Raw genomic sequence first — 14,448 nt, forward strand, 5'->3', positions numbered from 1 at the left:
ATACTAAGGATCTGAAGTGTTTCTAGGGTTGGAACTTGGAACTTGGATTGTACCATGCCACAAGATCTCCTTCTTGCAAACTATAGAAAAGGGAAATTTGAAGTTCTACTGCAAAATGGGCTGGTAATTGATTGGCGCCCTACATATCAAAACTGTTGGTTTGTGATTTTAAGTTGCATTGCAATGAACACGAATCCTTAAAGCTCAAATGTTCACACCCAAACTGACTAAGTAATTAACTATCACAAAGACAGTTTAAATATTAGTACACCCAAGTCAATGTTTCCTAGTTATTGTTGATGATTTATGATGAAGTTAGTGTTAGATATCATTACAAGCACTTGGTAGTAACGCAACCCAAAACAAGACCTGATTTAGAAGTTGACTTCATGTCCTTTTGATGAACTGCTGAACATATGTATATATACTCACCATAAAAACCACACATTAAAATGAAACAAAGAAAATAGATGAAACATATGCATAACAAACTTTGCAAGTTCTACCACCCTTTTATTCATTCCCAAGATTTCTTTCTTTCTTTCTTTCTTCACTTTGTAAATTGAATTGGGGTTCTGATTATTGCTTCTCCTCCATAACCTGGCCAACTTTTCTTTTTTAAATCTGCATCAACTCTTCAAATGTCTTCATAGCAGAAGCTGGCAGACCCAAAAGTACATTTATGCTTTTCCTGTTTTTCCCATGAGAAAGGAACAAACTTACTTCCTTCTCAGGCAAACCCACTGGCCCTGACAGCACAGGCTCTCCCCACCCAAAATCAGTAGAGTGGAAAGCTAGCTTAGACCAAGTTGTGATCAAAAGAGTTTCAGACAAAGAAGGCCTAGCTCTTGTTACTTCAAAGTAGTCTATGGCAGACCTCATATAACTATCTGTAACCATGTGAACTGCCTTATCAACTAGCCCAACAGCAAATGACAATGGCTTCTCCAATAGCTCCCCTGCACTACACAGTGAATTTGTTAACAAAATTGCATTCCCAAAGAACCCTTCTGGTATTGGTGGCTCAAATCTTGAGCGCCCATCAACAGCAAAAAGAAGCTTTGTTTTCTGATCTGGTCTCATTCTTAAGGCCTGAGTTCTAGCTCTCCAGACAAAGGCAGAGAGTGCTTGAAATGTAGTGCACTTGTCAAGCACCCCATCTTCCATGGCCATTTTCTTGAGCTTTTCAATGTTCTCAGGGTGAAAAAAGAAAGACCTATATAGCAATTCTTCTTCATAGAGTTTGGTGTTATCAGATATATCTTCAATCTCAGCAAATTCATTGTGTGGAAACTCTATCTTAGGTGGTTTTCTGGCTTTAAGTATGCTTCTGTCTAGAAATGGGGGGACCTTAAGTGGCAAGCCTCTAGCAGTCTCACCCCATGAGTTCACAAATTCCATTGCCCCAATCCCATCAAACATACAGTGGTTGATACATAGCCCAAGGACAAATCCTCCACATCTGAACTTGGTCACCTGAAATTGATTAAACAATCACCTTAGAATTTCTTTTTGTTCGTTTTGGTTAAAAAAAAGGTCTGGTTATATCAAAGATCAGCAGTAGTAGCACTCTTGACAGTTTCTTATACTCCAAGTTTTAACAAGTGTATCAAAAACTAATTATAGTTTTTGTTAAGACATGACGATCCTTGAGTAAGATGGTATGCTATATCAATGGTGGTGAGTATGTTCTCAAAACTGAAAGAAGAAAGCATGAAAAAATTTCGGAAACTCAAACCTGAGCAGCCAAGGGAGGAATCTCAAGTATGTTCTTCGCACCAGGGATATCATGAACCAGCTTCCCAAGAGTCAAAGGATCAGGCTTTGTTATGTCACCTATCTTTTCCATTTCACAGTTTGCTTCAGCTTCAACAAACACAGCACCATCTCCTGTGCAATCCACTATCAGCTTCCCCTCTGTGCTGATATTTAACCTCCCTGCCAAAGGGTAGTAGTGAACAAGAACCTTTGACAGGGCACTCTTTATGATCTCCACAGCTTCTTCATTCCCTTTTAAATCCGATTTGAAGCAGTAGATGGTACGAACGATGACTGCAATGTTCTGGTCCAGGTTTGAGAGGTAGTACAGGCCCTTCTCTGTTTCTTCTGCAGGAGGCACCAAAGTTGGTTCTTCTTTCTTTACCGAAAGTTCAAAGGCTTTGCCACTGATATCCGCCATCACAGAAAACACCTAAAGCATTTCAAAGAAAAGTAAGAGAAAAATAGGTGATCAGCCAATTTCCAAACCATATACATACATGCAAATTACATAATGAGCTGAATATAGTTTATATGTACCAAGAACTTTAACTTTTAAAGAAAAAAAGGAATATTTTGAAGTGTACCTGTAATGCTGCAGTAGATTTTAGGATGGTGTTGTGATTTATATAGGGAGCAGCTGGGGCAATGCTTAGTAGCTCTGAGGTTTGGTTGAAACTGATGTGGCGTGTAGCTAGCTTCTGTGTTTTAATTATAAATAGTTATGGATTTCTTGTTTCTCTACCAAACCCCAAAAAAAAAAAAAGCAAGACAAAAAACTTTCACCATTAAAATTGTTTTGGTTGGCAAAGAGTGAACTCTGCAGCATGAAAGAGAATGGTTTTCTTTCACATGTCTAATTGGTTGGGGTTCATACGCAAAGCTCTTTTAGTGGAATAGCCCCTCTCTCAGGAACAAGAAATTTAAGACTCTGACAGACCTTTTGTTTTTTGTTTTTTTATTCTTAAATTCATAAGATTTTATGAAGTATATATATTGGAGATTGGTGTTTTTATCTGCAGATTGTGCTAAGCTCATATAAGCTGAGGTAGGGTACTGGCCAGTGAACCAAAATGTTACCAGCACATGATTAGAATCAGATGATGATGGGGTTTGGTTGGTGGGTGTGTTAGGCCTCCGAAATAAATATATTAAGTTGCTTGGTATACTTGCTCTAAATATTTAAACACAAAATTACCGATTAGAATAAGATTTATATGAATTTCATGGCCATATATCTTAACTTTTTGACCTTAATTGGAATTGGAAAAAAAGTGAGTGATCATAAAAAAAAAAAAAAACAAGTAATATTTGCATTTTACAGCTGACAATGGCTTTCTTACAAGTTTTAGCCAATCAGACAGAAGTCAGAAGGTTCCCCTTAGATTTTAGGTTGAGGTTTTTTTTTTTTTGGACAAAAGATTTTAGGTTGAGGTTAACCATAAGCTAATCCCTAAATCTCAAGCTCTGGTGGTGGTAGGTATAGAGTCAAATGTTCTATCGTTGAAGCTATAGGTCACCTCCTAAGAAACTTAGGGAGAAAAATGCATTACACTATTATTGGACCTTATGAATGGGTATATTAAATGCAAAATTATACCCAGTTGGATGAAACTTTTCAATCAACTTTAAGTAACATAGGGTTAATTAACAATGTGCATGAAATTCTTGGCCCAGATATTAACTCCCCCTTAAAATAAGAGATGTGTATCAGAGGCGCTGTTTCTATGGCCCAGAAATCAGATAATAAAAGCAGACAGATACAGCTTGTTAGCTAAAAACAGGTTTATTTTGACAAGACAAAATAAAAAGAAACGAGGACTGAAATTAAAAGAAAATATATTTTATAAAAATCATTTTACACTATTCCAATTGAAAAAACCCTCAAATATCATATCTCAATACTCCTCTCTCCTATTGTCCTTTTTGTCCTTTACTTACTTAAAAGAAGAATAAAATCGAAAATACTGTTTTTAGTCCTTATTTTTTTCTAAGAAATAACCTTATTTGTATCTGTTTTTAGAAACAGAAATTTAGAATATTACTATGCCAATGTGTTTTCTTTCCTTACAATAGGGATGACTGTTAAATACGACTCAAATTCAATATGATGCTTAATAACACAACTTGTTAATACGGATAATAAACATGTCTTGAGTAGTGTCAAACAAGAATACCCAACTTATTTAACTATCACCGCATTTTAAAAAGCAAAAATCTCAACTATCATTTCTTTTTCTTTTGAGCTACAAGCTCCTACTAATATTCTGAATCACTTGAACTATAAGCTCCTATTTTTTAATACAAACCTACAAGCTCCTTAACCAACAACCTTTATGATAATCGTTATAGAATTATTTATTTTTATTTTTAACATTTTATAGGTTGATTTAGATGCCAGTCAGTTTCGTTTTAATAATCACTAATTAGTTCGTTTTAATCTTTTTTTCCTCAAAATTTAGTGGGACAGTTTGTTAATTCCTCAAAATCCAGGCTCCAAAAACAGTTACCCTCGTGCTAAATCAAATTGCAATTATTGTAGTCGAAAAAAGAACAGAAAACAATTAAGAAAAAAAAAAAACCCACTTACTACTCATTTATAATGAAAATTTAAGTCATGGGCATGGCTACAGCTAAACAACTTTTATAGGAGGGGGGGTTTAACTTAAAAAGAAGTAAACAAACCTAACATGAATCTGAGGTCAGATTAAAACTACAAAAGAGGTTAAAATAATATGGTACAAACACACCCAGCTGGGTATATTTATCTGAAAATTAAGGCAATCCTATCGGTTCTTAAAAACTGCTGATGACACACACCTCTGTAGAAAGATATGAACTGGTGAATGCCACCATATGGCACATATTCTGCAACGGTCACATATAAGCTCTGGCCTACTATGAACTAAGCATCATCTTCGTCGTTGTCGTCCTTTTCTTCATCTTTGTCGGCATCATCACCAGCTTCAGCTTCCTCCTCTGCTTCATCCCCTTCATCTTCCTCATCAGACATATTGTTAATTACTTCTGTAATTATATCCTTCACCTCTGCTTTTCTATGCATTAAATCAATACCGAAGTGGGTACCTAAGTAAATTACAGTTTTGCAGTTAGCTAAGTGTAAGCGAAGATTAGGAAAGGAGAAAAAGAAATCATAGAAGATAGAAAGAAGCCCTACCAAGTTGCCTGAGAATGTCTGATAAAGTTGCCTGCACAAAGAAAATGCGGAAATTAAATAATATAACTCACATAACTTCAACCATCCACTCAATGTATTGTTGCAATAGTCACTTACAGTATTGAAGTCCACTTCTTTCAGAATATCAACAATTACTGCATGCATATCATCTTTCGTGGGCTCTGCCTTTGCTTTCTTGCTAGTTTTTCCTTTCGCTGGCTCATGCAAGAAATTGATACAATTAAAAGACACTCCTAAACTTCTGGGAGAATTAAGCATTTCATGAAACAGCCTTAAAGTAAAAACATTAAAGTATCAAAATAAGTAGGAAGAATCCACGGCAAAAGCAAATCACCTTGATCCTTTGCCGAAACCTTGGCCGGGGACTTGCTCGTTTGTTTCTTGCCACTGGCTTTTTCCTTGACATCCTTCTGGCTTTCCTTTTCAGTCTTTTGTTTCTTTGCAGATCGCTTTGCTTTAGTCTGTGAGCCAGAAGCTCCATCGGCATCACTTGCACCTCTTTTTGAAGTAGAACTAGATTTCTTTGCAGAATCCGAAGGTGTTTTCGCAGATTTTGCAGGGGTTTTCTTCTTAGCAGATGTTGTTTTGCTCCCAGCTTTAACCTTTGATCCCTCCTTTACAACCTTTTTGGATGAACTTTTTGGACTTGAGACCTGGTCCTTTGGTTCGTCTTGCTCTTCATCGGATTTATCCTCATGGTCTGTATCCTCATCCATCGTATTGTGATCATCATCTCCAACAGAATTGTCCTTTGCATCTGAAGTTTCATCATTGTCATCGCCCTCCTCTTCTTCAGCCTTGGACGACTCCTGCTTTTTTTCAACATTGGGTATTTCTTTTTGTTTCTAAGCACAAAGAAGGCAGAAAGTAAGACTCCAAAACTTTAGTCACAATACAAAATGGATCATGCTGCATGACCCACTGGCACACACATACACATTGCAATACATCATCAATTCTAGGACTCCACTGCAAATGCTATCACATTAAGAGTTTTTAAAAAATAAAAAAACTGATCAATAAGAATATAGAGAAGACTCAATAAGTAAATCCTATCATCTAATTAAAAGCAAACAAGATGAAGTAAATCATTTGAGGCTTCTTTTTTTTCTGGGAGAAGAAGCTTGGGCATAAGCACATATAACAAAAGTGTTGAAAAATATGCATTTGAAGCAGGGAGCCATGTGTATAACATAACAATGAATTAAGGAAACTAATGCATCACAAAATGTACTCCAGATAGGAAAAATCATTCTTAAAAATTTCTAATTTCATTTTGACTAATGAATACGCACCTTGGCTGATGTTTCTGGTGATGCTTCTCCAGAACCTGCCATCTTACTTGGTGTAACCTTCCTCCTCCGCTTTTGCCCTTTCTGAAACGCAGACAAGAAACATGGTTTAACAAAAACACCGCAACAATTGAACTTAGAGCAAGCAAACAACACTTTTAAAATAAATAAAAAAGAACAAGAAAAAGAAGAAATAGAACCTGTTCCTTTTCAGCAAGCAAAACATCAGTTGTGACATGTGGGGATTCCAAAAACTCCAGTAACTTAACAGAAAGCTCCTCCTGTAAGCCCAGCTTATGAGATAAGGTGTCACCCATCAATTTTTCATACACTATAAAAAATAAAATAAAAATTGCCACACTGACCTTCTTTGTACCAGCCTTAATCGGAATATTAAGAAACTCACAAAAATCCACTAACTTTTCTTTAACGCACTTATCAAGCTTCTCCTTTACCCTTGTCCTCTGTTTTTCCTGCTGAAAACAGAAAAATAAAGATGAATACAACAGAGGCTCTAGTATTTGTACACATGAATATACAAGAAGACGTCTCACAAATAATAAAAATTGATTAAGGTGAGCACACATAACATACAATACCTCATTCTCAGTCCACACATAACCTGAAAACTGACTTATATTCTTCTTCAAATTATGAGCCTGCACAAGAACATAACCAATTAAAACACACTACAAGAAAAAAAAAAATTATTGAAAAAAACTACCAGATAATATGAGGGCAAAGCACCTGAAATCACTGACTAAAAAATTTAACCAAAAATTAACCTTTGCTTTTTTCCCAAAGAGAATTGTGTGAAGTAATTGCAGGTTGTCATCAATTTTTCGCTTTGACAACTTGAAAGCCACTGAAACAGTTCACAATATCAGACAAAAAATAGGCCAGGCTGCTGTAACAAGAAATTTTAATAGAAGTAAATAACACTTTGTCTGCATAGTAAATTCACATATAACAAGAGCCATATGCTTCTCTCCAAAAACAAAAACAAGAGCTATATATTTTTTCCACCTCTCAACGTGCAGTCATCCTACATGTGATAATTTGTGACATCTAGCTAAAGAAAATAACCAATTAGAACCATATCAAAATAAACTGCAGAGATCATAACTGCCACTAAATCATCCAACTTCAGGTCGCACTTCAGCTATAACACCAAGAGCAATGTAAATAAGATTGAATGCACAGTGGTGTTCCATAATTTGGATTCAGAACTAAAATCATTTTAGTATTCAAATTCATGGGTATAAGCTCCAGTCCCTTGTTTCAATATGAATATTTGGCATTACAACAACTCAAGGAACAACACAATGAAATTCATATCACAAAAATTTGTTTCTTTTCTTCCAACTTATTTATTTTCCCTTTAATCCTAAGTACATAGCAGCCAAATAAGCATGGCTTAGTTGGCTGCCTTAACTCAAGGCTCATCTTTGCATTCGACACCAGTTCAACTCAAAAAAAAGCCACTACTTTGAGAATATGGGTATCAACTACATAAGGCTTTAGAATTCCAAACTTAGACTGTCAATAATGATGCAGTGAAATACCAAAACACATTGAAAAAATGAAAAGGATTGATCATGGAAAAGGAGTGCTCTTAGAAGTGGTTCTTTAATTGGAAGATAAAATGCATTCCAGCAGTCCATCAGAACTGGGACGGTCATGGATACAGAACCAGCATCACGGTCATGGATTCATAAAACAATATATGAATTACGAGCCCACAGGTAATGTTCTAACTTCAGAACTAGTAAAACTAAAGCAGCCACCACATTACAAGTGCCAAACACCTAAATCCGAGATCCTTTGTGAGGACTCTAGATTCAATAATACTACCAACACCAAACTGGTACGCAAAAACATAACTTTGCCGATGAAATGAAAGGCAAACATGAAAGATCTACTTAAAACAAATAGCAACCCATTTTGGATCATTTTCAGAAAGGCCAGAGAACATTCAGTGTCACAGACATTGTGTGTCATGGCAAACCAACGTGCAAAAATATTAACCGTTTTAGCAATTGAATCATACTGACAACAAATTTAACAAGAACTAATGTATCAAAAGCAAAAACAAAAAACGGAAGAAAACAAACTCATACCGTTTGGAATGTTCTTAAGTTCTGTACCGCGACCCTGAAATCACAAAAACCAAATCACCACAAATTAGGCTATCAAAAATTCGACAAAGATGAAATGAGAAGGCACCATTTCTCACCACCATACCTTCTCAATGTTCAAAGCTTTATTCGCCGAAGACCTTCCACTCTCAGGAGCTGAGTAGCGCTCAACTATTTTCCTCTCCCTTGTGGGCCTCTCACTCACCGGCGTTACCGGCTCCTTCTCCTTCTTCTCCGCCTCAGCTTCTTTACTCGACTTCTTCCCTGACGAGTCTCGTCCCCGCTTCTTGGGCTCGGTCTGGTCCTTCTCCTCCTTTTTGGAGCTAGTTTTTCGGCCCCTCTTCGCCTTCTTCGGAGTTTCTTCACTTTCTTTCTCTTTCTCCTCTTCGCCTTCTTCACCAACTTGCTCTTCCTCGTTTTCAGTCACTTTCTCCGAAGCTTCCGGAACATTCTCCTTCTCTTCCTCCTTTTCTTCCTCCTTCTCTTGTTCTTCTTGTTCTTCCTTAGGCTCCACTTCGGCTTCAGCCTCTTGCTTCTCTTCAAGAGGAGCTTCGTCTTCCGGTTTCTTGTCCTCTAGGGCTTCGGTCGCCATGGGTACGGAGCAATCAAGTATAGATCGAGAATTGGACAAAAATAATTGTTAAAAACCCTAGATTTGTGGTTTTGGGAAATGGAAACCCTAGAAATCACAGAGCTGGGAGCTGAGGGGAGGGGCCTATGAGCAGCCTACAGGCATGTAAATCTAAGAGAAAGACGATAAGTGAAATTAAAAATTAGAAATTGGGGTTGTGAAATTGGTGGGAATTGAAATTGGGGGGTTTTAATTTTTCGGGGTGATTTCGGGCGGGCTGTGGAAATATAAAGCGAGGGAGGGTTTGGTGGGGGTTTCAAAATTTCATGCCAAAATTTTGAGAGCGGGCTTCTGTCTTTTTACTACTAGTCAGCTACTCTCTCTCTCTCTCTCACTCACCACCAAAAAGAAATTCAGTGCGTACGTACGTACAAACAAAGCTAATTTTGCCACGTGTCCAATATGATTTGGTCGTGTTGCCCATTGGCTATGTGGCTAGTTCGAGTTCATAAAGAGGCATATAACCCCTTGTTTTGCAAAGGTGGATTTGCTAACAAATGTTCATAGCATTGTTTGAGAAAGTACAATAGTATTGTTGCTTGAAAGAAAAACGCTAGTGTTAGTCACGCGTGTGGGTGTGTATCAAATTGATTACTTGTTGTGTGTTTTTGTTTTGAGATCTACATATAGTTATAAGTATACATGCATGAGAGATTGACTGTAATATTCTACTGGCTCAAATTACAACGATAAATTTGTATTATTTTCTTAGAACAAGTTTGGAATAACTGAGTTTAAGCATGGTCAATATTAGAATTCCAATTTGTTCATATGATATGAGCATGCGATAACAGCATATGAATGTGAAGATAGGGGATTTAACTCAATCCCACTTGTTATTTGAATGTTGATTATCATCCATTTCCATTCAATCAAATTCCCTAAACCTAGTGCTTTACAAGTCATTTATATGTGAATTTAATTAATATAAATGATAAACCAAACAAAAACTCATAGATTCATATTTCATATCAAGGGCTCAATAAGTTTCTTCAATTAGGCAGTTGGCTCATGCATGTAAAAATCACGAGGAAAAGGCAAGGTTGCTATAATATCAGTTCACATCAACATACACACACCTCTACGATGTATTCATTTATTTATAATTTGGGATGCATGTAACGTTTTGAAACCTCAATTTTATGGACAATGTTTGTCTCATAATTTCCTTCTCAATACAAGATGTCGCCTCTTACAAAATGACACTTAATTTTATTTTTTTTCATCGACTCTCTCTCTCTTTTCACCCAATCTCCTCTCCTCATGTGTTCTCTCATATCTCCATCTATTTTCCTGCAACTCATATATGGAAGAGAGAGAGTGACACCGTATAAATTTTTTCTCCCCTAAGTCGTACCCTGTTCTTCCACTATTCCTAAAATTTTCAGAACTCCCAAATAAATAACGCAATAAAATTAAAAAGGAGAGAAATCAATACATAGTGTTTGGGTGATGTAGAGAGATAACAGGGAACAGAGGAAGGGGAGGTGATGTAGAGATGGAAGATGGCGGTCGACGTTGACGCCAAAGATGGAAAATGGCAGCAATCGGGAAGAGAAAAAGGCTTAAAATTTCTTCTAAAGAATTGCAGGGGAAGAGACAGAGACATAGATATGAGAGGAGAGAGCAGGGGAAGGAGAGGAAAGTAGGTGAGAAGAGAGAGAGTGAGTCAGTGAAACAAAAATAAATAAATAAAAGATACAAGTGTCATTTTTTAAGGAGGCCACATCATGTGTTGAGGAGGAATGACTCCTGATAAAGTATTGTTCTACTTTTATTAGATAAGATGTTTCCCAACTAAGAGAATAATTTTTTTTCTCGTGGCATACATATTTTGAAATAACTATTTTCGAATGTTAAACAATTAGAACGTATTGGGTTCATAGACATTTTGTGATTAACTATTGCTCCATTTTTACTTTTTCCCCAGAAGAATATAATTTGTATTATGCAAAGCGCCATGGAGGCTATGTATGGTAGAGTTCTCATAAGCTATGGTGATGAGGCTCCGCTTAGTGATGAAACATACATCCACCCCACATAAGGAAGAACACTTGCACTGCAGTCTGCATCGCACTTGATGTTTGCTCTTTGCACTTGTACAGTTGTGGAATTTCCGACTTCATTTTTTGAGGGCCACGGGACCTGCGAGCGCCCATGTTTTTGGATAATGAATTGTATTTCGGGTTGGACCAACATAAACTGAGGCCGAAATAAAAAAGAAAAAGTACGGCCCACAATGCGGCTTGTCCAAAGATCAACATAAACTCAAGCCCATAGTTGCAGGAAGATCGGGTCGGATACAACCATTCGAATCAAAACCCAGAATGTGGAAAAGGGCCACCTATATATAGTCCACACTTAGCGCCACTCGTGAGCTCCAGCTTAGTTTAGGGTTTCATTCGCCGTTCCAGAAACCCCAAGGCCACTGAAGATCTTGACCACCCGAAAATGGTATACTGCAAACCCTGATTCTATCGTGCTCCTTTTATGCATGCTTGAATCTTATGCTGCACTGCAACTGTTTTTGACTTGTATGTTTGTGGCTTCGATGATTTCTGTTGTTGGCGTGAAATGTAGAATTTCATACAATCTCTTGGGATTGGAATACGATTTCATTTGTAAAATCCTGGTGTTTGTTCATGTGAATTTAAACTGATGAAGCTTATTAGATGATGGAATTTTTTTTTCACATTTGATGCATTATGTTAAACGAGAAAAATTATGCGGCTCTGTTCTATCTCTCTCACTCATATCTTCATCCAATTAAACTGATTTAAGTGTTGGTTTTTGGTTTTTTTATCCCCAACTCTTATCTTGTTTGTTTAAGAAGCTTGCTTTTAGCCTTTATTGTTGGGAAGATCCATAAATGTAAGGCTGACTTCAATATTTCTGAAAACACTTGTGGGATGGGATTGTTGGTGTATCAATTATTCAACGTAATTGTGTTGTAACCCCAATTAAATTTGTGACATACTTAGAATTTTAGCTACTTTTTGTTTGGTTTTGTTTGTTTCAATTGTCTCATTTTCTTTCGTTTTGCAGGCTCCCAAAAGAGGTGTAAAACCAGCTGCTGCAGCGAAGAAGAAAACTGTATTTCCTATGGCTCTACATTTTCTAATTTTATTTATGAAGCATTGACTTGTAAAGTTAAATTTGGTTGCAGATTGTTGTCTGTTATCAAGTGTTTAAATATGTCTTTGTTCATTGCTGTCTTTAGGAGAAGGTTGTGAACCCACTATTTGAAAAGCGTACAAAGCAGTTTGGGATCGGCGGTGCTTTGCCTCCAAAGAGAGATTTGCACCGATTTGTGAAATGGCCCAAGGTTGTCCGTATCCAGAGGAAGAAGCGGATCCTCAAGCAACGTTTGAAGGTCCCACCAGCACTTAACCAGTTCACCAAGACTCTGGACAAGAACCTTGGTATGGACTAGACTATCATGCTAGTTTCTGCTTGAGTAATTTCAATTGTTAGGATTGTTTTGAATGGATTTGTTTGAACAAGGCTATCCAAATACTTATATTCTATTTTTTTGGTCAGAATACTTAGATTCTTAACATCTTTAGAAAATGTTTTGTTGGATAGGTGAACATAAGTTAATTTCCTAGTGCTTACTATTCCACTGCAAAAGGAAAATATTATCTTAATGCACACAGTTTTCTACCTCTATGCCACTGTCACACTTATTCCGCATTCCTTCTCATAGATAGGCATATAATGCTATTGATAGTTTAAGCAAGGATTTGTAGGTCTAAACTTACTGATGTGAGTTGTTAATGACTATTACCGTCATGTTCTGTCATGGGATCTTTATCATGTTTTTAGTATAAGAAACATACATGGTGGAGCTATCTTTTGATTGTGTTCGTTGAAGTATTTAAATGATTTTTATGCTTGTGTTCTTCAAACAATTATCGTTCTAGATAAACTCTTATAAGTCATCACCACAAAACACTTCTCAATATTTGTAACACTGCCTGCAGCTACAAGTCTCTTCAAGTTGCTGCTCAAGTACAGGCCTGAAGACAAAGCAGCAAAGAAGGAGCGTCTGCTGAAAAGAGCTCAAGCTGAAACTGAAGGAAAAACTGTTGAGGCAAAGAAGCCAATTGTTGTGAAATATGGACTCAACCACGTAACCTACCTGATTGAGCAGGTTGCTAATCTATCACTGCATGCATCATATTGATTTGTTCCTTTCAGTGATTCTTGTTAAATGCATATGAGTTATCCTAACCAATGAGATGGTTTCCTGTCTCACAGAATAAGGCTCAGCTAGTTGTTATTGCTCATGATGTGGACCCCATCGAGTTGGTTGTATGGCTTCCAGCCTTGTGCAGGAAGATGGAGATCCCATACTGCATTGTGAAGGGGAAATCACGCTTGGGAGCGGTATAACTCAGTAATTTTTTCTTGTATTCTTGATATAATTAGGTATAACTCTGTGTCGTGAAAGATCTAAATATATATATGTTGCTGTGCTCACAGATTCTCCACAAGAAAACAGCGGCTGCACTTTGCTTGACCACTGTTAAGAATGAGGATAAGTTGGAGTTCAGCAAGATTCTGGAGGCTATCAAGGTATATTAAAAGATTCACGCACATGATATACATGTCCTTATTGTTTTTTAACTGATATGATTTGTAAATGCGCAAGATATACATGTTGCCTCATTTTTTAAATGATTTTCAGGCCAACTTCAACGACAAGTACGATGAGTACAGAAAGAAGTGGGGAGGTGGTATCATGGGCTCGAAATCACAGGCCAGGACCAAGGCGAAGGAGAAGCTCTTAGCAAAGGAAGCCGCACAGAGGCTCAACTAGGAAGTATCTTCCAGAGAGAGGAGAGTGTGTTGGTCATTTTCTTCTGTTTTTTCTGGTTCTTTGAAGACTAGTCTGTCCCCCTATTATCACTTACAAATCAACTTGCGCTTTTATATCACTCTGGTTAGAGTGTGGATATGGTTTTTGATAGAACATCTGTAGCATCTACATTTCTCTTCATCTATTTTCATCCAAACCAGTTATCCTTTACTGTGTTCCATTCTTCAACCATGGTTGCATAATTTGTCTGGTTTTATCAAATAGTTACTAGCTAGCTAATAACTGTTGTTTTTGCGTTCATATGAATGCTATTACGAGCCTGAAGGATTCTCATCCGCATCTCTCGCCAGGGGAGGAAGGCGATGTAATATCTTATAAATTTATTCATGAAACACTTTTTTGAGTAAATAGTTTAAATTAATTCTTCTCCATAACGCAAGTTGAATGAAGTCGCCTTGAATTTCCAAACATCTGAAACCAAATCTTTTTGCCCATATCAAAATTTAAAGCATACGTTAAATCAGTGGCCTAAGCCTGGAGCATAGAAGAATTTACATTTAGCTTGATCGTCATGGAAACACACAGATACAAAGTAGGGTAACAAGAAT

At 37.0% G+C, this 14,448-nt stretch overlaps 3 protein-coding genes across 4 annotated transcripts; 1 reads left to right on the top strand and 2 right to left on the bottom strand.

The window, feature by feature from the left end:
• On the bottom strand, window positions 351–2,449 carry LOC18776851 (omega-hydroxypalmitate O-feruloyl transferase). The gene is made up of 3 exons (XM_007209097.2): window positions 2,346–2,449; window positions 1,739–2,191; window positions 351–1,476 (listed from the first exon to the last, which is right to left on the bottom strand). Exons 2-3 carry the CDS (start codon window positions 2,177–2,179, stop codon window positions 619–621), a joined length of 1,299 nt encoding a protein of 432 aa, XP_007209159.1. The 5' UTR covers window positions 2,180–2,191; window positions 2,346–2,449; the 3' UTR covers window positions 351–618.
• LOC18776033 (glutamic acid-rich protein) lies at window positions 4,323–9,327 on the bottom strand. Of its 2 annotated transcripts, none has more exons than XM_020564049.1 (11): window positions 8,494–9,327; window positions 8,370–8,403; window positions 7,035–7,114; window positions 6,849–6,908; window positions 6,615–6,722; window positions 6,450–6,530; window positions 6,253–6,333; window positions 5,292–5,802; window positions 5,054–5,151; window positions 4,937–4,967; window positions 4,323–4,845 (listed from the first exon to the last, which is right to left on the bottom strand). In XM_020564049.1, the coding sequence occupies exons 1-11, from the start codon at window positions 8,977–8,979 to the stop codon at window positions 4,664–4,666; spliced, it is 1,752 nt and encodes a 583-aa protein (XP_020419638.1). In that variant the 5' UTR covers window positions 8,980–9,327; the 3' UTR covers window positions 4,323–4,663. The 2 variants fall into 2 exon arrangements, with proteins under 2 accessions (XP_020419638.1, XP_020419637.1); XM_020564048.1 differs by having other exon boundaries at window positions 6,615–6,725.
• On the top strand, window positions 11,367–14,065 carry LOC18777085 (60S ribosomal protein L7a-1). The gene is made up of 7 exons (XM_007209429.2): window positions 11,367–11,472; window positions 12,064–12,111; window positions 12,239–12,440; window positions 13,002–13,171; window positions 13,279–13,407; window positions 13,504–13,596; window positions 13,709–14,065. Exons 1-7 carry the CDS (start codon window positions 11,470–11,472, stop codon window positions 13,838–13,840), a joined length of 777 nt encoding a protein of 258 aa, XP_007209491.1. The 5' UTR covers window positions 11,367–11,469; the 3' UTR covers window positions 13,841–14,065.

This window comes from Prunus persica, chromosome G5, assembly GCF_000346465.2.
Source record: "Prunus persica cultivar Lovell chromosome G5, Prunus_persica_NCBIv2, whole genome shotgun sequence".
NCBI lineage: Eukaryota > Viridiplantae > Streptophyta > Magnoliopsida > Rosales > Rosaceae > Prunus > Prunus persica.